Raw genomic sequence first — 22,236 nt, 5'->3', positions numbered from 1 at the left:
GTTGTGAAATAATTGTTTTATATTGTTTTATTTATTTTAGTTTAATTTAATATTATTCTATTTTTATTTGTATATAATGTGCATTTTTTTTAAATAAATATATATATATTTATTTTTTTACTACCTGTATCTTTATTGTCATTTTTTTATTGCTTTACCCTGTACCTGTATGTCTATCTATCTATCTATCTATCTATCTATCTATCTATCTATCTATCTATCTATCTATCTATCTATCTATCTATCTATCTAAAATAGGCAACATGCCAACAAAATTTTGAAAAACAAAAACAAAAACAAAAACAAAAAAACCTTGAAGAACAAGAGAAAAGAAAAGTGCGTCATGTAATAATGGTGTGACGCATTTCGTTCCTCTTTGTTTAATTACTTCTTCCCCTCTGGTTCTCCAGGTGACCCCTCCGCCCTGCAGCTCTCGGACCCCTCCGCCGTGAAGCTCCCTCCTCCCGCGGGCAGCAGCCTCCTGCCTGTCCCCGGCCCTCCTCCACGGAGGGCGCGGCCTCCCTCCCTCCCTCTCTCCGCTCCAACCAACTCTCCGGGAAAAAGAAAAAAACAAAACTCTGGGAATTCCGTTTCCGCTTTCAGGGAGTGGACACTGATTTTTTTTTTTTTTTTTTTTTTTGCCAACTTTAACTTTCTCAACCAACTCTGAATCCACGTCGACTCGGACATTTTCCTGTTGTTTTTTGTTTTGTTTTTCGGATTAAAGAACTGCCGCTGGAGACGACCATGGCGTCTTCGCCTCAGAAGTCTCCGTCCTCTCCGAAGTCCCCGACGCCCAAGTCTCCGTCGTCCAGAAAGAAAGATGACTCTTTCCTGGGGAAACTCGGTGGAACTTTGGCCAGACGGAAAAAAGCCAAAGAAGGTAAACAAACAAACAAACAAAAAAGAAAACCTTTCAGTTATATTCGGCTCATTTTGATATCAAACTCTTTTTCCGGAGTTATATTTTCACATTTGAACCGAATAACCTGCACAAACTTTTAACAACTCAAACTTCAGAGAGCTGACACGTTGAGTACTTTTTTTTTTTTTTTTTTCTACTTTGAATTCAGCTTCAGAAAAAGAAGAAGAAAGAAATAATAATAATAAATAAATAAAAAAGCAGCATAAAGTGTCAACATGTGGTGTCTTCTGTGTGTTTTTAATGGCCGCGGGTTGCGTCCCGTCTCCATGTAAGGTATCAAATCCGCAGCTGGTGTAATAAGTGAGGAATGAGGGGTGAGTAAACACAAGCCCGACCGGAAGCTGGGCTCCACCACCAGAATCCTCCTCTGGTCCTACTGACTGAGTTTTAGTCACTCTGGTCACTTTTATTTAGTGGATTTAGACTTCTTTTTTTTTTTAATTTAGCAATAATAATAAACTTTATTTGCAGCTCAAAGTAGCAGCAAGAGAATGACATGCAGTGTTTTACATAAGAAGAGATATAAAGGAACATGTATAGAAGAAATGAGAAGAGTGCATAAGAAAACAGGTACAAATGCATCAAATTAAACACAAATAGAGTTCAAATGTATAACAAGCAATGTGCATTTTAAAGGCGCGGCAGTTCAAGTGCGTTTAGACGTTTCGGGTTCGTCTGGAGGATTTTGCGGACGCTTAAGCCGAACGTCAGGACGGTTGTCGGCGCAGGATCCAGCTGGTTTCGGTTGTCTTCAGAAAACAACTGATTTACTTGGATTTTCACAGGGAAAAAAAAAACATCCATTAAATGGGACATAAAGGCCAGAGAACAACGACCGGACTGATCTATAGCTGATTTAAAAAAAAAAAAGAGGTTACAAATAAATTGTTGTATAAAATGGAGCATCTCTGGATGTGAGGCGTCGCAAACCGTTAACCGGTCTTTTGAGTCTCAATTTCTTTTGCGACATTTCGATGACGGGCTTTTATTTGGGCTTTTCTTGGCACACTTGCTACTTGGTTGTCGCCGTCTTGTTATTTTGGAAGTCATAAGTGACCTTATTTGGACGTGCTGGGGGAGGAGCCTCCAAACGCTCCGCCCCTTTTTTTTAGGCCTATTATCTAATTAACGACGACTTTCGGGTGGAAAGTAATCATTTTCTACAAGGGGAATTTTTTTAATTTTTTTTTTTTATTCAATTTGAGGGAAGTCAATCCATCTTTGGAGCCGGTATCATAGCAACCAAAGCGTCTCAAAGAAAAATTAAAGAAATAAATCCTTGGATTATTACTTTGGCCAACAATCAGCGTAGAACTAGAGTTACTAAAAGTAACTTGGACTCAGTGCAGAGTGTCTAAAAATGTCCGACTCGGTTACTGAACATCAGCTCTCGGAGCTCGTAGCGATTCACCGTCTTTGCTCGCGGACGCTTCGGTTCGTCCCACCTTCCCTCGTAACGCGTTAATAACTTTTCCTACGTTGGACTTTAACTACCAAGAATACAATATGCTATAAGTAAAAAAATACAAAAGCGGTTTATGGGTGTGGAAATCCAAACCGGCTTCAGATGACATTCATTGTTGAAGGCCTGTTTATTTATTTATTTATTTTTTATCGTGGAACGACAAAGGTCTCTTTCAATTGGATGATTACTTTCTATCAGTCGGGACACTGTTGCACAGCTGAGCCCCCCCATTTTATGTCGCCTGTGTCCATATAGGCCATGCGCGCAATCTCGTTATATTAACGCTGGCGCGCGCACACACACACACACACACACACACACACACACACACACACACACACACACGGACGCATAGATGTGCACACAGAGCGGTGTGCGAAGGTTGTTTGCGACGTGTTCGATGATTTGATGGAAGAAGAAGAAAAAAAAAACGTGGGGCCGGTCGCTTTCGCGGCTGATCAGTAAATAAATTTTGAGTCGGCGTGACGTTTACAGGAGGGGGTGGAGGGGGCGGGGGGCGGGGGGTTTGGAGGGGAGCTATAAAATGGGGATGAAAAGAGAGGTTGGAGGGGAGGGGGGGGGGTGTTTAAGAGCGTCTAGTACTGACACCTCAACGACGCAGGAAACGGCTCCGACGCCAGGAGAGGCTGTTTTTTTGTTTTGTTGTTGTTTTTTTACCGTTCTGTATGAAAACGGAGCAAATTCCCCCGAAAAATGAATCTTAAGTGAAATTAGACCGTTGAAATTGATGAGCGGAGGACGAGCGGAGGGGGAAGAAGGCGGTCCTGCAAGCCAGGAAAGGATGCTTGAGACTGGGTGGGGGGGGGGGGACGGAGACAGACAGACAGACAGACAGACATGGGCTGTGGAGCTCTCTGCCCTCCAGGTAGGACACGACATCAGCATGCGCCCCGTTTTTTGTTTTTTCCTCGTATGTTCCATCGGCCACGAGCGGCATGCGGCTTTTTTTTAATTATTTTTTTTTATATATATTGTTAACCTTTATTGAACCAAGCGGACGGACACGCCGTCCTCGTCTTATGACAGCGGAAGCGGGTGAGGGAGGACACTTTTTTTTTTTATTATTATTATTTTTTTTATTTATTTATTTTTTTTTATCCTTTTCAGTGTGCTTGTGTTGACGTTAAATGAAATATACATTTATTAATTAAAAAAAAAAATCTTTGTACGATATTTTTAACACTTTGCGGGGGGGGGGGGGGAATCTGCACCGACACGCCGGCGCGTGGAAACACAGCTGGAGAGTCGACGCTTCCTCCCGCCGTACTTCCTCTCGACACCCCGCGCGGCCTTCAACGCGCCCGACTTTAAATTAGCGGCGATGACGGTCGCAGTAACGTGAGAGCGCGCTAATTGGTGTTACCGCAACGCAACTCCCACCGACGAGAAGTCTGTCAAGTCCTCGCCAATTACAGTCGTTTTAAAAGGTCTTAACCTTCTGGATTTTCGCACCGTCTTTCCTTCTTTCGCTGCGATGCAGCACCGAGTTGTCCTTAACAATCCCATAATCTGAAAGTACTTTTTACGGGCCACTTGTTTATACTCCGCATGTATTTTTTTTCAATATCAGTTATCAATATTTTATTATACAAATATAGCAGTTTTTTTTTTACTTTTTTTTATGACATTGTTGGTCAACTCTGTCTGCTTAAAAAAAAAAAAAGTACTGAAGTTGATAAAAGGTAATAAATTGCAGTAGATTAATAAAGATTCACGTCCCCACTTAATGTCCAACGCGCCCATAATTTCCAATTTGTAGACGTGCTTTATGTCTCACAGAAAAGCAAAACCTCCTCAGTTTATTTCTACGTTTTTGTCTGATTCAACTTTTTCTTGGATTAAAAAAAAAAAAATACAGTAAAATTGTTGTGGCCCTGACAGTTTAAAAGAAAAAAGAAAGTTCCTTCAATTCTCTGACTCAGATTTCAAGCTCAATAATTGCGCTTCTTAGATGCATTAAACTCAAAAATTCTCAACCTAGAATGACAGAATAGTCACATTTTTCAAGGCTGACTTGCTCGTATGTACGTTGAAGCTCGCAGTAATTGTTCTGCCTGTTAATAACGGCCATTTAAAAAAATTCTCTTAAAAGACCAGAAATCTCCTTTTTTTTTTTTTTTCCACGCATCTTTGTTGAGCTGCAGTTTTGGACCCGATCTGAATAAACCCGTCTCAATTATCACTTAATGGACTCGATGCTGATTATTTGAGCGCAAATCATTTAGCACCATCGTTACAATCGTTTCCATTCATCTGCATTAAAATTTAAAAAAAAAAACACAGCTCAACGAAACCAACTGAAATTCCCATTTCCATCACTATTTTCACGTTGTCGTTCATCGTTTTGCTTCTTCGGGCGGGAACGTAAAGTCGGAGAAGCTGACGCGATGAATTTACGAGTTCATCCGAGACGTTTTAAACCCCGCTTCCACCTCCTGCCCCCCAAAAAATAAAAAAGCTTTCGCAGATGAAAGACGCCAACATCATGCTCGCTTGTTTTAAATCTCACATTCAAATCGTTTCTTATTCACTATTTTATCGCGTTTGCGTTTTATTCACGCGGTTGTTGTTGTTGTTGTTTTTTTCCCGTCTGGACGCCCCTGTTTGCGTTAACGTCAGCTCACTCGAAGGGTGGACCGATCAGCGACCGGCGCCGGCGGTTAAGTGCGACGACGTTGAAGTCGAATGCTTTTTTTTTTTTTTTTTTTTTCCTGAACTGTTAGTTGCAGCGGTCGTTGAGTTCCGTCCGGCGGAAAGCTTTTAGGTGCGTTACCGCCACCTTCTGACGGGAGTATACCATTACAACCGGACTTCAGTCAAAAAAAAAAAAAAATCATCAATTTTTGTAAAATATCTTAACGACTATTTGACTATTCAGAAAATCATCATATCACGTCGCTGTTTTTCACGCGGTGAGTTTTGGGCTAGCTGTGCACCACTTTGTAACCCCGGTTTTCACTTACTTGGTTTCCACCTGGCCGGTAAATCAGGCATCACCAACGAGCAACCAAATCTCAGCCGGATCGCACGGAAAACATTTTGGTTTTAATTCGAAACTTGAACTCGAAAGTCGCGCTCATCTCGGATGTATTTCAACGCGAGTCTTCGGGACAGAATAAAATCGGCACGGCAACCTCGATAAACGTTCTCCAGGTTTTAGTCAGCTGCTGTGAACTCAACTTTGATCGTATTTTCTGGTGTTTACTTTTCATTAAAGGTCCAACTCGAGACATCTTTAACGACGATTCGAGGGTGCGATGTGCGGACTTAGAGTTTCCTGAAAAGGGATTCGTCCGTCGGGCACCGCGGGGCTCGTTCATTCAGAGGACGTTCCCGCTCCGCACCAAGTCGCTGTTATTATCGATGTTTTTTCACGATACTTTCGTATCAACAACAACAAATAGTCCCGACTATTACACGAAGCGAGTGTGTCTTAACAAAGCTTCGTGATTTTGTTCAGCTTCATTTGTCAGGTTAAAAAAAACAAAAGAAAGAAAAGGAAGCAGAGAGAGTTATGGCGTGTGTTTTGTTTTGTTTGTTGTTGTTGTTGTTTTTTGGGGGTGGGGGGTGGGTAACGATATCGTTTACGAGGTCGACCGGAGACGCGGCGGTCGTCGAGGAAGCGGGTGGTTCATTTAGAGAATCGCGCGTCTCCGTGGGAACATTCTCATCCGTCGCCACGCCGACGCGCTCGGACGCGAAAAAGCACTCCGGTGTTGATTGAGAGGATGTTGTTGTCGGAGCGAAAGGCAGAGAAAGGAAAAACAGGATGTTCGCTCCACGCGCCGCGCAGGTCGGCGGAGATCGAGCCCTCCTCGGGCACCTTGACGCGCTAATAAAGAACGGCATGCTGGGCCCAGATAAAAAATAAATAAATAAATAAAAAGCCCGCTGAGAAGCAGGAAGCGGCAACGCTCCGTTGTCGGCGTGACGTCGAGCGGCTTCTCGCCAACGGCTGTTTGTGGGTTCACGTTGTCCGGACTACTGAACGCCTCAAATGAATATGGATGAAGGGATTTTGGCTTCGGAGGAAAGACGCGTTGGGTACGTCGGGGTTTGGTTGCGTCGCTTTTTTTGTTTTCCGTTTCTGGCTTTTAAGATGATCAAATTGTCCATTTTCAACAAAAAAAGGAAAACATTCGCCTTCTCCAGCTTTTCGAAACGCGATCTGCAGATTTTCTCTTGTTGCGTCTCAGTACACTGATTGATAAACATTTTTGTTTTTTATCAGTCCGTCCAAAAATGTCGTCAATACAAGCTCCGCTGAAAATATTACAGCATTGTGTCGTTTTTACAATTTAAAAAAATAACACCGCTTCTTTCTTTTTTTTTTCCAAATTCGGCAATTTTACTGCAAAAAAATTGCTTAATACCGCGCAAATTACGTCGCAATTTTCCAGCAAATCCGCTGCAAAATGAAAAAAATGCTCATGGATTCAATCACAAAAAATGCGTGAAATCCCAGATTGATATATTTTAAACTGCTGATTGAACCAAACAAGCAATCTGAAGATGTCGCGTGTTTTTTTTTCTCTAACGACGCTGTAAATTGATGCCCTGTTTTTGAAATATTTGTGACTTCAAGAATTGGTTCTTATTTTTTTTGGCCTTTTCAAGTAATATGAAAACTATAAACAAATAATGCCAGTTTTGTCATTGTAAAAGTTCTATAAACACATATATGAAGTGGAGAACAAGGTAATGTCCACCGGTGGAGTTAAAAAAAAAAGACATATTTAGGGAGTGTCCTCACCTCGTGCCGGACAGCTACGTAGTTTGCGTGATTACACTTCATCCGATAACGTGTTTGTACTCTTTTGTTCTGGTAGTGTCTGAGCTTCAGGAGGAGGGGATCAACGCCATCAACCTTCCCCTCAGCCCTTCGCACTACGAGCTGGACCCCGAAGACACCATGCTAGGTAAACGCAAACCATACGTGCTCCGTAACGCAGAGATTATACGGTCAGCTGGTTACCACTTTTTAATTATGTTTTGTTTTATTTATGCGTTGTTTGTGCGCTCTTTTGCACGAGTTGCGATGTTAACTTTTCCCTCCTCCGTCAGAGGAGAACGAGGTTCGCACCATGGTGGACCCCAACTCCAAGAACGACCGCAAACTGCAGGAGCTCATGAAGGTTTGTCTTTTTTTTTTAACCCGCCGTCCGTTTACGTCGAATCTATTTCGGAGTTATTGTTTCTGCATCTTCCAAGAACTTGGAGCAAAGCGTGAAAATATCAACCGGTGTTTTTAGGTTTTGTCGGTTTTAAAGGGCAGCTCGTTACGCAGGAATTCGCGAAGTTTTTTTTTTATGATTGTCGTGATCGAAAATGCTGGATTTTTGCGGCAGATTTTCTCAAAAATTGCAATGTACGTTTTTTTGTTGTTGTTTTTTTTTGCCGGGAAAATTTGGGGGAAAATTTCATTTCGGAAAAAATGGGATTTTAAAAATCCGTTTTACAGACATAAAGAGTTAAACATAGAGTTCTGCTATTTATTAACTTCCAGTATTTACTCTCAAAGCCTTTTGACCAAAACAAACGTCTTTGTCAATACGTGGTGCAGATGATCAAATCAATTCATGTCATAAAATTCTAAACCGTGATTGAGCTCTGATTTCTGTCCTCGTAGGTGTTGATCGACTGGATCAACGACGTCCTGGTGGGGGAGAGGATCATTGTGAAGGATCTGGCTGAAGATCTGTACGATGGACAAGTTCTGCAAAAACTTTTTGGTAAGAAGTTTGAACTATGGAGAAAAGATTTCAAACTATTGTGGCTGATGGTTTCACGTTTGGCCTGATTGAGGTGTCCCACAAAGATCAATATCGGGCCCACTGCTGTTTCCTTTTTTTCACGGATATTTCTTTTTAAACGTACGGTAAACTTTTTATGCTGATGATACCATCTTTTATGGCGCCTGCTCCACTTGCAAAAAAGACTTCCTTCAAATTTAAGGCAGCATTTGATGGCGCTGTTTAATTATAAAGGTGGTTTGAACTATAAATGGCAAAATGTGCATTTCACCTGAGCACATGTCATTGGTCCCTCATGCACCCGATAGTCTTAATATTTAAAATAAAGATACAGTACAGCATTATTATTTTTTGGTTTTGAACCCTTCAAAAATCAGGTTTCACAATTTTGCCTTTATTAGATCGTGCAGTGCAGATAGACAGGAAATGTAGGGGGGAGTGGAGGAGGGGGGGGAGGGGTGACATGCAACAGAGATCCTGCCACGTGGGAGTTTAATTGCAGATTTTCTGCTGAGGGAATTTTATACCGACGTGTTATGAGCCTTGACCACTTGGCCATCAGGTCGCCTGTCTTGTATATAAAAAATATTTTTTAAAAACTTAAACGCGACCCAAATAGAACCAGTTGCTTCTTTTACATTACATCAAAATATGATATGGTCCAACACACTGCCTGCATTATATAACAGAGATATCCTGTTATGCTCTTCCTGCTGCCAATAACGTCTGCCACAGATTCATTAGTGCAGACAGCTATCGCACTCACCGCTGTGGGTTATCAGGAAAAAGGTTGGCCGGTCATCGAAGGCGTCGGCATACCGCAGTCTCCATTTATACGTCTTTACCACGTTAGCGGCCGAGATAGTCGACATTCTTAGCCGAGTTCAGAGCTAATATCCGCAAACCCCCGTGATCACTTCAGAGATCGGCTTTTGAATTCCCCTTCATACCAACTCTTGAACCGGGTTTATTCACAGAACTGTGCAGCTCGCTGCCGGAGCCTGAAGTCAGACACATTCCTCTGGAAGACTTTTAAAGTGTGTCATTGGATTTTCTTCTTTTTTTGTGTGTGTTTTTGTCGTGTCACGAGCTGGAGAAAGCGTGCTCGCGAGCAAATGATATGATTTCACACTTGCAGATTTGAACTGCTGTCCGCGCGATACGAGGCCTCGCGCGCAAATTCAATAACCGAGAATCGCGCAGGCAGCTGCGAGTGAGAAATAACATTAAAGGGAGAGCTGGAAGAAGAAAAAACGCCACCCGCTGTGCAGAGCTAAGCAAGTGCACAAAGCGGCCACGGTGACTTTCTACTGGAGCGGAAACACACTTTCATCGTTTGACTCACGTGTCCAGTTGACTTCTGCTTGACCAGATTTCGACACCTCGGTGGCGCTGACCTTCTTATGATTAGTTCTCTTTGTTCTACACGTGTGGGTGCCATTTAAAAAAATATATATATATCTTTCCGTATGTTTTGTTTGGGCTCACAGCTGCCTGCGCATCCCGTAGACTTCCATCTTTTTAGTGGCAGTTTCATTTCTGCGCACGTGAATTAATACGATTTTCTCGGGTGCGTGTATTATCGCGCTTGCGACACGCGACATAAATCGGACTGCATGTTAAAGCTTTTGTAGCCCATAATTTGAATAATATTTGTGAATGTTTTAATTGGTACGGTGTGTGTATGTGATAGATGTTTTGAGTGAATGATTTTTATGGTCATGTATCTGTAATTAGTTCTCAGGTCGAGCTCAGGAAGATTTCCAGAGTAAATAAATCTGAACTAAATGCTTTAAATACTGATTTAAAACAACAACCAAACACGCTGCTAAGTTTGCTATTCAACAAACACGAAACAATGTTGAATTAATTTCAATATTTCCTATATTTAAGTTTAGTATGTTAATATTGGTTCCGGAGCAACTTTACGTTACAAACAAAACTGCATGGAATCGCTTTAAGTCTTAAAGTAATCATATTCGTGTGTGTGTGTGTGTTCATTTGTGTTGTAGAAAAGCTGGAAGGTGAGAAACTGAACGTGGCGGAGGTGACCCAGTCGGAGATCGCCCAGAAACAGAAGCTGCAGACGGTTTTGGAACGAATCAACGACTCGCTCAAACTCTCCACCAGGAACATCCGCTGGAACGTCGACTGTAAGGAACTGAATTTTACCGCTCATTTATACGATCGCGCAATCCGTGCTTCTTGCTGTTTTCTAATGAATATTGTTCTGCATGTTGATTAGCTTTAAACAACAATAAAAAAAAAAATTAAAAAAACCATCCAGTGCACAGAATAGTGAGGTGTATCTCAGCGTGTAGTCCGTAGCGTGTGAAATTCATGAAACGGTACACCGTTATCTCCATCTATTAGTTAGAGTTGATGGAGTTGAAATGAGGATTGAACCATCTGGCCGCCCGTCGTTCGAAAGAGTGTTCTGAAACGCAATATGCTATTGAGCAACACTTGTAAAGATAAGATATAATTAATTCCTGTGGGGGGCGCATGGGGGGGGGGGGGAGAGAAGTGAAGGGAGGGGGTGTGTGTGTCTGCAGCCACGGGAGCAATAAACAGCAGTGAGAAGAAAATAGAAAAACATGTAAAAGATTGGACCAAAAAAAAAAAAAAAAAAAAAAAATCATTAGCAACAACAAAGACTAAACATCGAGTAGCTGAGATCGTACAAAGAATCAGTATTTTGAGACACGGGCAAAACATCGGGCCGCCTTTTAGAATTGCACAGTATTACACAGGCTTGTAGCTTTTGTGTTTGATTTTGCAAATGGGAAAAAAAAAAAATACTCATCAAAATGACATATTTAGATGTTTTTTTTTGTGTTTGTTTTTTTTTTCATTTGTGGATATAAAAATTGGGACAATTGGCCAAACCAGATTTCCCTCTACACTTTCATCCTAATAGCATGCCTAATAGTAGGTCTGGGCAGGATCTGCTCTTCATATCTCATTCAAGAATGAAGAATCAAGCCTTTAGCGTGACCTTTATTGCTTCCTTCCTCCGCGCGGAGGCTTTTTAAAGGATTTCTGTTTGAATGTACTCGTCTTGCCGTTGGATTAATATGCTTTCTTATTGAGCTGTAAGCTCGCTGTGCACGTCAATAGAGCGCTCCGTCTCTCCTTTGATGGCACGCTTTTATCCGACACGGGGAGTAATGATAATTACTCTCCGGCTCCCAGCACACACTGCCTATCGGTTATGTCATTAGCTGTAAGCTACGGTACCGCGCTGCAGTTTTTGAGGCACTGACAATAAAGTGAGAAGGCTTCGAGAAAATAATGCCATTCATATTCGTCAATTAACGTCGTACGTGTGCGGTAAAGAATAAGGAGGAAAAAAAAAAAAATAGAGAATTGAATATGTGGTGTCACCAGCGTTGGCTTCAGGTTGTTCAAAGCTTGTTGGAAAATTTTCCGCGGCTCTCGTGTGGATATGAACTGCGTCGGCGTGTCTCCTCGCGTCCCCGACCGACTCCGTGATGATGTTGAGATCGGAGATCTTTGGCGATCGAACCATCTGTCGCAGGACTCCTCCCTCCTCTTGTTGCTTAGGATGGTTCTTTTGGCTCTCATGTCCTGTCAAATATTTTTGTCCCGTTGCCTGTAGATTCAGAAACAAATGCAGGATACCAATATTTTGGTGTTTTGACCGATGGCGTTTGAGCACGCAGGTAAACGGTCCGGGTCCGAAAAACAATTTCCGAGCCTAATTTTTTTTTTTTTTTCTTTGTTGTAGTGGTTTTGATCTTTAAACAGAGACTGGCTACTTGGTCTTTGACTAATCAGACCGTAAACAATAACCAGCTAATTGAAGGAGAAGTCTCGGCCCGGATATCCACTGGCAATGCCGGAACCCCCAAAATAATACGATGACGATTGTCCCCCGAAGGGTAATTCGTCATCGTAGATGGACTTTTGAGATTGTTTTGACTCCGGCTGTATGTTCAGAGTCGTGATCGTGCTGCAGAACAACCGATCCAATTCCCTCCCCGGTGGTATGTCATGATGGATGAGAATTTAAACGTCAAAAGTGCCCAGAAAACTTGCAGAGTGCTGCATATATGAGATATGAGACTGTCTCTTATAGCAGAGCAGATTTACTGTACGAGGAAGGTAGACAAATAAGTGTCATGATGGAGACCCAGAGAAAAGCTTTAAGATGGGGAACTCAATTGATTTAGTGAGAGTAGTGCACAACAGAAAGACCATATCAAATTAATTCCTTTCAAACCAAATCATCAGACATGCTTAAATGGGCCTCTGGTAGAAAGTGTGTCCTTGAAAAGCTATTGGTGCGAGATGTCTTCAAAAATGCTAAGGAGCGCAGTGAATAACGTGGAATGTAATTGATTTTGCCGTCCCTGTATTTCAGGAGCTTTCTTTTTAAATCAATTCACTTTTGTTTGTCCCGACTTTCATCCCCCGTTCAGAGGCTGCAGAAGATGAAGAAGAAGAAAAAAAACCTTGTTTCTGATGTAACCTATTAGGCTCCTTGTGTGCAGTGAGGACCTGAAGGTTTTATGGCAGCTTTTAGCTTTCTCTCTATGATTTGCCATTGCCACCAGGTACCATCAAAGACTTACTTAAGACACTTAATTGATCCTGATTGTTTTGTCTCTCCAAAGGTAAATCCTTGTTGTTCAGATGACTAATGACACTGACAGAACACGTTCTTTGACTTTGTAGTGCAGACACTCACCAAAATGATGTGGGTTATTTTTTTGTCCTTTTTGTCTCTATGAAGCTTGTTTTTTGTTTTTTTTTGTCACTCATTTTTAATATTCTTTCAATTTAACTTTTGGCATCTTGCGTTTGAAGTGAAGAAACGTGACCTTGCCACATAAAACTTTTAATTCTAAATTCCTTGGATCCACAAAAAAAAAGAAAAAAAAGTATGTCACTTATTTGGCATCCCAACACACGAGATATTCACATGGAATTCATTGAAAAGTATAAAGGAAAAAGATTTAAAGTTTTTCTTAGAAACAGCAGCAAGTAGGTGACACATTCATTTTGAATGTTGGCATCTTTGTCCTTTATTTAAAAAGGGTAGAAAATTTCAATTTCTTGGCAAAATCGGTCGCACTGAAGGCAAATACTGTGCTTACAAAACTCAATACACATGCAGGCATGAAATCAGCATGAGCGAATTTAGAAGGTTAGTCAAGAAATGTCCAAACTAAGCAGATGCGTAAATGGTTGTCAGCTTTAAATGCCCGAAAACAGTGATGAAAGTGAAACGTTACAATCAAACTATAATGAAAGGAATTTCAGTCTATATTTTTGCTACTTGATATCTCGACAATCGGTAATCCCATCTACGTCGAACTAGGTGGGTGTGTCGCAGCGGACCCCGGGATGTTGATTTTTAAATTTGGTGCGATTTGGACATGCGACATGTTTAATATTAATACTGCTACTACTTCGTCTGCATCATTCGTATTATTTGTTGCATTGACTAATGTCTTTTTTTTGTTGTTATTTTGCCGTTCTTCTTTTCCTCCCGTTAGCCGTCCACGCTAAGAGCATAGTCGCCATCCTGCACCTGCTGGTGGCGCTGTCGCAACACTTCCGAGCCCCGATCAGATTGCCAGACCACGTTTCTATTCAAGTAGTGGTCGTCCAGGTGGGTGTCACTTTCAGTTCAGAGTTGATGTAAAGTATGTGTCGATTTTACTTGCATTAATAATGTCGGTTTTCTAAGACTATTCTCCGCTGCTGTGAATGAATCCTTTTTATGTCTTTTAGAAAAGAGAGGGCATCCTTCAGTCCAGACAAATTCAAGAGGAGATCACGGGCAACACGGAGTAAGTACGCTGCACTACAGTGACTCAGGTTTCACCTCACAACACCCGTGTGCGCAGCTGACGGATAATGGCAGGAAGTTCTGTCTGTATGTTTGTTCCTTGATATCTCGACAATCGGTCATCCCACCTGCTTCGAACTTGGTGGGTGTGTTGCTGGGCACCCGAGGAGGTTGACTGCTAAATTTGGTCTGAATTGAACATGCGACATGTTTAATATTAAATAAATAACAAACAGGCAACCAGCGGAGTCAAGTCAACCGAATCTTTTTGGTGCTACAACCACTTTTAGGTACAGTCTATGGTCTCACCTCGTGTTGTCATATTTCAACGGTCTGTTTGTGATGATTGTATGGTTTCTTTTGAATGTTTCTAACATTTCTTTTGTTGTCATCATTGTGAAGCACTTTGTGTCGGTGAAAGGTGCTCTATTGAATGAACGTACTTACTATTGAGGTTTAATATTCAGGCCCTCACAGCATCCGTGAGCGTGGTGGGTCGTGAAACATAAAAAATATCTTGCTTTTTGTAAATAGAATTTCTATTCAGCCTTCTGTCCTTTACACAGGCTTTTAGAGGAAATATTGTTCGGTGGTGAATAGACAACCATTGTATGTGAACAAGAGATGTGATGGCACCTTTAGCTGAAGAATTAGACACTTATAAATCACACACACACTCACACACTCTCTCTCTCTCTCTCTCTCTCACACACACACTTTTTGTCTCCCTGTGAGGCTGTCCTGCAGCCTGACAGCAGCAACGAGGGAGATAACAGCAGGCCAACACACACAAGCGCACGCATTTTGTCATGGTAGATGGATAGACTGCTAATAAAACACACACACACACACACACACACACACACACACACACACACACACACACACACACACACACACACACACACACACACAGGGAGGCTCACACACACTGACATGGTCACAGTGGAAATACGGTTATTACCACACCACCAGGATCGTTGCCCAGACCTGCCTGCCTTTGCCATCACAGATTACACCATGAACATGTGTGGGAGTGCTTCCGTGTGTGTGTGTGTGTGTGTGTGTGTGTGTGTGTGTGTGTGTGTGTGTGTGTGTGTGTGTGTGTGTGTGTGTGTGTGTGTGTGTGTGTGTGTGTGTGTGTGCGTGTGCGTGTGCGTGCCATTTCTTGCTGGCCTGCCCACTGCGATATCTCTTCCTCCGGGACGTTGTCGCCGCAGCGTCCCCTAACCCTCCAAACACCACCTGACCCGGTCCAACAACAACAGCATCCTCCAAAGTGCTAACGTTGTAATAACAGACGGGAGGCCCTCCGTTCCCTCAGAAAATATTCAGTCTTCATTCATTGTATTAATACCCAGCAGCAGTCTTGTCCTGCTGAGATTATTGCATTGTGCTGTAGTATGCGGTCGTTGTGAGCGTCCCACCGATGATACCCAGGTTATTTAAATACCCGAGGTGTACCCGCGTCTATTGTTAATCAAATTATGATTATTGTGTTGTCATTTTTGGCGACTTAATCCCTCCGTTCCTCGACATTCCTCTGCGATTGAATTGGAAGCGTTTCTCTTTTATTTGTGCTCTTGTTTATATTATAAATATCCGAGTGTGAAATTGTCAATAAGCACAAGCTGCCTCTGATTTGTGTCGCTGACACAATTTGAATCCCTTCTGTCTCTCTTTCAGGGCTTTCTCTGGCAGACATGGTAGGTTTTCATAAACAAGAGGAATTATTCAACGTTTCCATGTCCTTTGGTGGCTTTTTAAAAAAAAAAAAAAAGCAATAATAATAATTCTGTTTTGTTTTGTTGTCCACAGAGCGCGATGCTTTCGACACCCTGTTCGACCACGCTCCAGATAAGCTGAACGTTGTCAAAAAGGTACTGAGGCTTGTTTTGCGACGGCAGATTTATCCACCGTGTCCGTCTCTCTGATTCGATCCAAACGCATAAAAACTCCGGACATGTGAATTTTAAATCCTTTAACAGTCCATTTTACTGCGGCTCATGTTCCAGGTTTTAGTCTACACGGTTGCCCAGCTCATGTCATTAATAATCATTACTTAGACGGGTAACAGGATGAAAAATACAAAGCTTAAAAAAGGTTGTCGTGGCGTGTGTTTGGATCAGTTTACCACCGTTTTAAGTGCAAAAAGGCCTTGAGTTGTTTTTTTGTTAAAGCATTAAACTATTGTGCAGACATTAGATATTGTACAACGCCTGTATCATAGATGCACTTAAGTTCTGAGTTTAAGGATATTCGGTATGTTTTTATCCATTTTAGCTCCAGTACGGTTGCCAGGAAATGCTTTGTATTGTTTTGTTGTTGTTGTTTTTTGTCTGTTTTGTTGTTGACTCTTATCTTTCTCTCTAGATCCATTCAATTGAGAAAACGTGTGTCGATCCGTGTGTGCAGACGTTTGTGTGTCTTGGGTTGTTGACCGGGTCGGACATTTCTCTTTGTGTTTTTCTCAGACGTTGATCACATTTGTGAACAAACACCTGAACAAGCTCAACCTGGAGGTGTCCGAACTGGACACACAGGTAGGACACGCACACACACACACACACACACACACACACACACACACACACACACACACACACACACAAATAATGTGATACTGAACAACATATACTGATGCTGAAGGAAAGATCCTTAATAATACAGTAAAATGTCATGTATTTAAGATTTACTCGTAGTTTTTTTAAAAAATTTATAGCACAACCATTTAAAAAAAAAAAAAAATTTGTCAAACCTTTAAAGGGGCAGTTCACCTTAATCATAAAAATATTTACTGTGGTTTTTTTGTTTTCTTTTTTTCCCTCCACTGGTATCCAGTCTTGAAGGTGCACCGTTGTCTTGGTTTGAAAACTGAAACGCTGACGTTCACTGATGTTTTTTGGCCGAAATTAGATTTTATTTTTATAGTTCTCTGCTAATGAAAAACAGGTCAACGTGTTTTTCATTTTTAATTAAGTCAGAACGGAAGATGGTGTCTCGCGTTTTCAAACCGGACCGTATTGTTTTTGTGCTTCAGTTTGCAGATGGTGTTTATCTGGTGTTGCTGATGGGGCTGCTGGAAGGATACTTCGTGCCTCTCTACAACTTCTTTCTCACACCAGAGAACTTTGACCAAAAGGTAAAGTGTGATTATTTTTTTCTGCATCCCATCAATGAGCCGGAAAACATATGAATGCCTCACCAAAAAAAACAACAACACATCATTAAACAGCTGGTGTCCTCTTGGCTGAACGGTGTCCGCAAAATGTCCACAGAAACCTCTCAGATCATTGTTTTTGAATATAATAAATACCGTGGCGCTCATACATCGCGTCAATATGGTCTCTATTTTAGTATTAAGTATTTCCTAATGTTCAAATATAATTCGAGGCTTCAGCCTGTCTCGAGCGCAGTTTGGTTTTATTGTTGTTGCATACATGTTTGGTCAGTTTGTTTGGCTAAATTCAATGAATGATAACGGGATTAAATGGCTGAATTGAATGATGTGACACGTTCGCAGTCATATCGGTAAACTGAGGGACTTTTTGTATCATCCATTTTAGCTTTGGTACTCGTGTAAAAAATGCCTACAGTTTCTGATTTTTTTTTTTTACTTACTGTGGACGTAAACATTCTCAACTTAATGCCGCAAGTCATCACACAGACATCGTTTCATTTTACATCCGTTTACATTACCGGTGTTAACTTTACCTTCAGTTTTATTACGTTAGTTTCAATCAAGTTTGAGTCATTTCACTTTTTGCCCGTTTTAGTAAACAAGGACATTTAATCTAGTTTTTGTCGGTGAAATTTTAGGAACGCAAAGGACACGTCAAATATTTTGAGGCTGCAGCTGCATCCATCTTTGTTGTGTACAGTTGCCACGGTTACAGCCGGTGTTCCCATCGACCGGGCGGGCGGCGAGTGGAAAAGGCTCAGTTTACTCGTTCTCACGAGCTCTGCTCTGCTCTGCTCGGCAGGAAAGCCGACTCGGCTCAGAAAATCCAGTTTCCCCCCCCCAAAAAAAAATGTGGCTGCTCGCCAACCATTAGCATTACTGCAACTAACTGTTCTGGAGAAGAGCAGCTAAAAGGTCAAATGATGATAAATATCTTGAGCAAAACCATCTGGAGAAACATCTGGAGAGCCGACTGCACACGAATCCCAGAACTTACTTTTTGCAACATAAAACTTAATAAAGCTGCTTTAGCTTATTTTTTTTTATTTTTTTTTTTGGTAAACGCATCTTCCAGCAGCAGTTTTGTCGCGGCGTCCTAAACGTTGGTAGATTGTCGGTGAGTTTAATTAAGTTTAATTCATTTCTCAGTGTGGCACGTTTGGTTTTGATTCACTGGCAAAAAAAAAAAAAAGAAGCAATCATCATAGTTCTTGATTTCAACATCAATGAACATGACAGGTTAACGTTCATTTTTGCTGACAAAACAAACGCTGCTGTCTTGTGTTTCTTTCTCCTTGTTGTTGATTGAATATCTTGTTATTCCCGATGAATAAAAAAAAAAAGGTGTTGCTGGTTGGTTTTTTTGTGTGTTTTTTTTAATTCACCTGTTGGAGAACAGTTGCAAATTCACCAAAACACTCAAACGCAGCACTCTCCTGTCGTATTTCGGATCAGCCGGCTGTGTTGACTTCCACGTCTTCTGCTCCGCCGCGTCGAAGCTGCTCCTGGTTTTTTTGTTGTTGTTTTTTTTCCAGATTTGTCCGTGCTCTGTGAAACACGGCCGTGACCCCGTCTTTTCCCGTCCTGACTTCCGCTTTTAAGGAAACGCACCTAGACCGATACTCCCCGTGTCCGTGGAGCCTCGTGCACTCGGAGCCAGACTCTTTATGCTCTCGATGGCTTGATAAATGTGCCCCCCCCCCCCACACACTCTCTCTCCCGCCCCTCCCCCGGAGGCCCCCATTCAGTGCGGAGCCATCTCTCCTCTCCGTTGGCCTCCTGTAGTACTACGGCATTCTGAACAGGCAATCTGCGGAGACACCACAGTAGCCTTTTGTTTGGGTTTTGGCCAGCGGCCGCTGCCAAGCTGCGAAGCAAAAAAAATGGGCATCGGCGCTACAATGTACACAAACACACACACACACACACACACACACACACACACACACACACACACACACACACACACACACACACACACACACACACACACACGTACAGACACTCCTGGCCTGGAAGAACAGGCACCAGACCCACAGCATCTGTAATCTCCTATTGCACAGGGAAACACTGGAGTGGCTTAGGGGCTCAGCTCTATTACTGTGTGTGTGTGTGTGTGTGTGTGTGTGTGTGTGTGTGTGTGTGTGTGTGTGTGTGTGTGTGTGTGTGTGTGTGTGTGTGTGTGTGTGTGTGTGTGTGTGTGTGATGGCCCATCGATGATACACCAGGGGTGGGCTGTGGAAAAAAAGAAAAAAAAAGTAGCACAAGGCATCAAGAAAAGCACTCCTTGCCTCTCTCTGCTCGGTGGACCTTCAACTCCGGGCTCTTCCTCTCGTCTTTGTGTCAGACGGCCGAAGGTCACGCTTTGCACACAATAAACCCTTGTCGGGCGAAGCTTTTAGTACTTCACAGCGGGGCACACACACACACACACACACACACACACACACACACACACACACACACACACACACACACACACATAATGGGCGGAGAATAGAAAACATCTTTCAACTATTTCTATCTCTTCCTTCTGGTTTCCCCTCCTCCCTTCGGATTGGCCGAGATCGCTTCGCAGGGTTTCCTCACCGAGGTGTTTTTCTCTGCTCGTCGAAAATGCAGCAAAAAAAAAAATCACCTGTAAACGGTCGACCCGGGGAAAGCGCCATGTTTTGGATAAGCGCGGAGACTGGATATAAAAGTGTTCGTAGCTTCCGGGTCTGAAAAATGAGGCGGATGAAGAAAGTGCCTTCAGCTGCAATACCGCCGAGTGGCCACCAGAGGTCGACTCCGAAAAGCCTCCACGGACTCTCATTCGACCCGTCTCATAAAATATCTCGGCCAATAAAATGTCCCCACGAGTTATCTCGGTTTTGCTAGCTGAAGTCGCTCCTACTTATTATTTTTCTGGAGGTCCAGCATTATTATATATATATATTTTTTTTTTTTTTTTTTTTTTTGATGAAACGAGGGAGCGGCGTGTTTGTGCAGCTGCCGTCTCCCAGAAACAAGAGTCGTGCCGAGGAATCGACCCGGAGCGTACGGTCTGTTATCAGTTGTGTGTTTGGACGTCACACGTCGCTGCTCAGATTGATCGTCTCTGGTGTCTTTATGTGTGTTTGGACGTAGGATGATTAACAGCCTCGTCGCTCTGTCTGCAGGTTCACAACGTGTCCTTCTCCTTTGAACTGATGCAGGACGGCGGTCTGGAGAGACCCAAACCCAGACCGGAGGGTAAGGGCTCCATTTTGATTTATTTATTGTTTTTTTTGCTTTTTAACTCAATTTTCATATAAGCAGAGAGCAACACACGCATAAAAAACAAAACAAGCAAGACAAACAGAAACGGTAAGTTTTGAAATGCGAAAGTTGTGAAAAATGTAGCTTAAACAAAACGACGGACTTAAAATTGGAACGATAAAACAACGTATTAAAACATCTATAGATACAATTCAGAAAAATAAAATAAACACCAACAATGAAAACAATTTTTGAGCCTTGAAACAATACTGTATGTGGGAAATAGTGACGCACCGAAGGTTACACTTTAAATCTATATATATATATATATATTTTTTTTTTGTAATATTTTTATATTAGCAACGAATCAAACTACCACGTCATGTGAAAGGAACCGGCAATAACGTACGAACAAAATTATTCTCCCGCTTCGTAGTTCCCTTCAGCTCGACGGAGCATTTTAGTGTCTTTCAGCTTAAATTTATAAGATTTAAGTCCCGTCTTGTAATTCCATTTTGTACCTTCAGAGGCGACAGTGAGTCACTGTAGTGTTCGGTGTTGTAAGTTTTTTTTACTTAATATATTTCTGTAATATATGTCTACATTTAACTCTTCTATTCTCCCTCTTTTTTTTTTTTTCTTTCTTTCCCTTCAGATATTGTTAACTGCGACCTGAAATCAACACTGCGCGTCCTCTACAACCTCTTCTCCAGGTACAGGAACGTAGACTGAGCGTCAACGTGGAGCCGAGAGGAAACACTTTAAAAACACGGACCACATGCCGAGCAGCAAAAATATATATTTTTCCTTCCATTCATTCATTGAAAACCATTTGAAACTGAATGCATGCATCACAATTTTGCCTGTTGGATGATAAAATCGCACAATTGTATTTTTTTGCAAAGACATTTGGCTTGTTTGACTTTTTTTAATTATTATTGTAAATTAGACACTGCCATGAAGTCCTACGCACGTCTGCGATCTAAATAACAGCCAATGTTATTTTTATCACCCTGAATAAATATCGTGAAGGGGTAGGTTGTATAACAACACTTGCATCTTTTTAATGCGGAAAAATGAAACGTTTAACTGTATTTATTGTACATTTTGATACACTTTTTTTTCCTGCTTGATTTGACAGCTTTTTCATTCCGATCTTCTTTATTTTTATTCGCAAGTGCCTGTTTTTAAAAAAAAACAAAGTGACATCCCCGTCAGCTCCCGATGTCGTCTTAACGCTCCAGAGTTCCTTCACACGCGCGAGAGGAACACTTAAAATATTGGACCAAAAACTCTTTTCTCAGCAGCCATTCACTTTCTTTGCGTTTTATATTGTAAAATGTCGCTTATTTTGAGCTTAAGTGCATCATCGCTCTGTCAAATACGTTATATGCATCATATTCTGAAGACATGTTTCACATCTTTTCTGTAAGACCAATTAAATTCGACTGAATATATTAAAAGTACGTTGTTGTTGTTGTTTTTACATACTTTCAAGGCAACCTCACGTCCGTTCTGTCGCTCGTCTATTTATGTTTTAATGCATTAAATTCAATAGATAGTTCAGTCCCTGAATGTCGGTGCTTTTTTATTTTTTTTTGTATTTATTTTTTTTTCCTGCCCCTCAATGGAAGCAAAGAGGAATGCTTTTCCAACAAAAGCTCAAATTGGGGGTCAGATTGGTTCCAATTTTGTCCGCAGAGAAAGACAAGCGAACCTCCACAGCAATTTTCTTTCTCTGCTAAATTGACTGCTACAGAAGTTGTATAAAAAAGCTCTGGTGAATCGGAGCTGACCCCCATCACACGCTGAAATAGATAAGACAGTTAC

At 41.8% G+C, this 22,236-nt stretch overlaps 1 protein-coding gene across 1 annotated transcript; it reads left to right on the top strand.

The window, feature by feature from the left end:
• The first annotated feature begins 641 nt into the window (after positions 1-641).
• On the top strand, positions 642-21,864 carry parvaa (parvin, alpha a). Its single transcript, XM_069715153.1, has 13 exons — positions 642-883; positions 7,241-7,330; positions 7,476-7,546; positions 8,041-8,143; positions 10,177-10,317; positions 13,690-13,805; positions 13,928-13,986; positions 15,672-15,691; positions 15,804-15,865; positions 16,460-16,528; positions 17,026-17,127; positions 20,328-20,400; positions 21,062-21,864. Exons 1-13 carry the CDS (start codon positions 748-750, stop codon positions 21,136-21,138), a joined length of 1,119 nt encoding a protein of 372 aa, XP_069571254.1. The 5' UTR covers positions 642-747; the 3' UTR covers positions 21,139-21,864.
• The last annotated feature ends 372 nt before the right edge of the window (positions 21,865-22,236 follow it).

Source organism: Brachyistius frenatus, unplaced genomic scaffold (assembly GCF_029030835.1).
Source record: "Brachyistius frenatus isolate BFR_SWC_R1_liver_20210118 unplaced genomic scaffold, ASM2903083v1 Contig_139, whole genome shotgun sequence".
Classification (NCBI taxonomy): Eukaryota; Metazoa; Chordata; class Actinopteri; family Embiotocidae; genus Brachyistius; species Brachyistius frenatus.
This window is presented reverse-complemented; position numbering and strand designations above follow the sequence as displayed.

Bases quoted from the DNA above. Each gene is read 5' to 3' on its own strand.
- parvaa (XM_069715153.1), top strand. From the start codon at position 748: ATGGCGTCTTCGCCTCAGAAGTCTCCGTCCTCTCCGAAGTCCCCGACG. The intron at 7,331-7,475 runs GTAAACGCAAAC...CTCCTCCGTCAG, and splicing joins CCCCGAAGACACCATGCTAG to AGGAGAACGAGGTTCGCACC. The intron at 7,547-8,040 runs GTTTGTCTTTTT...CTGTCCTCGTAG, and splicing joins AACTGCAGGAGCTCATGAAG to GTGTTGATCGACTGGATCAA.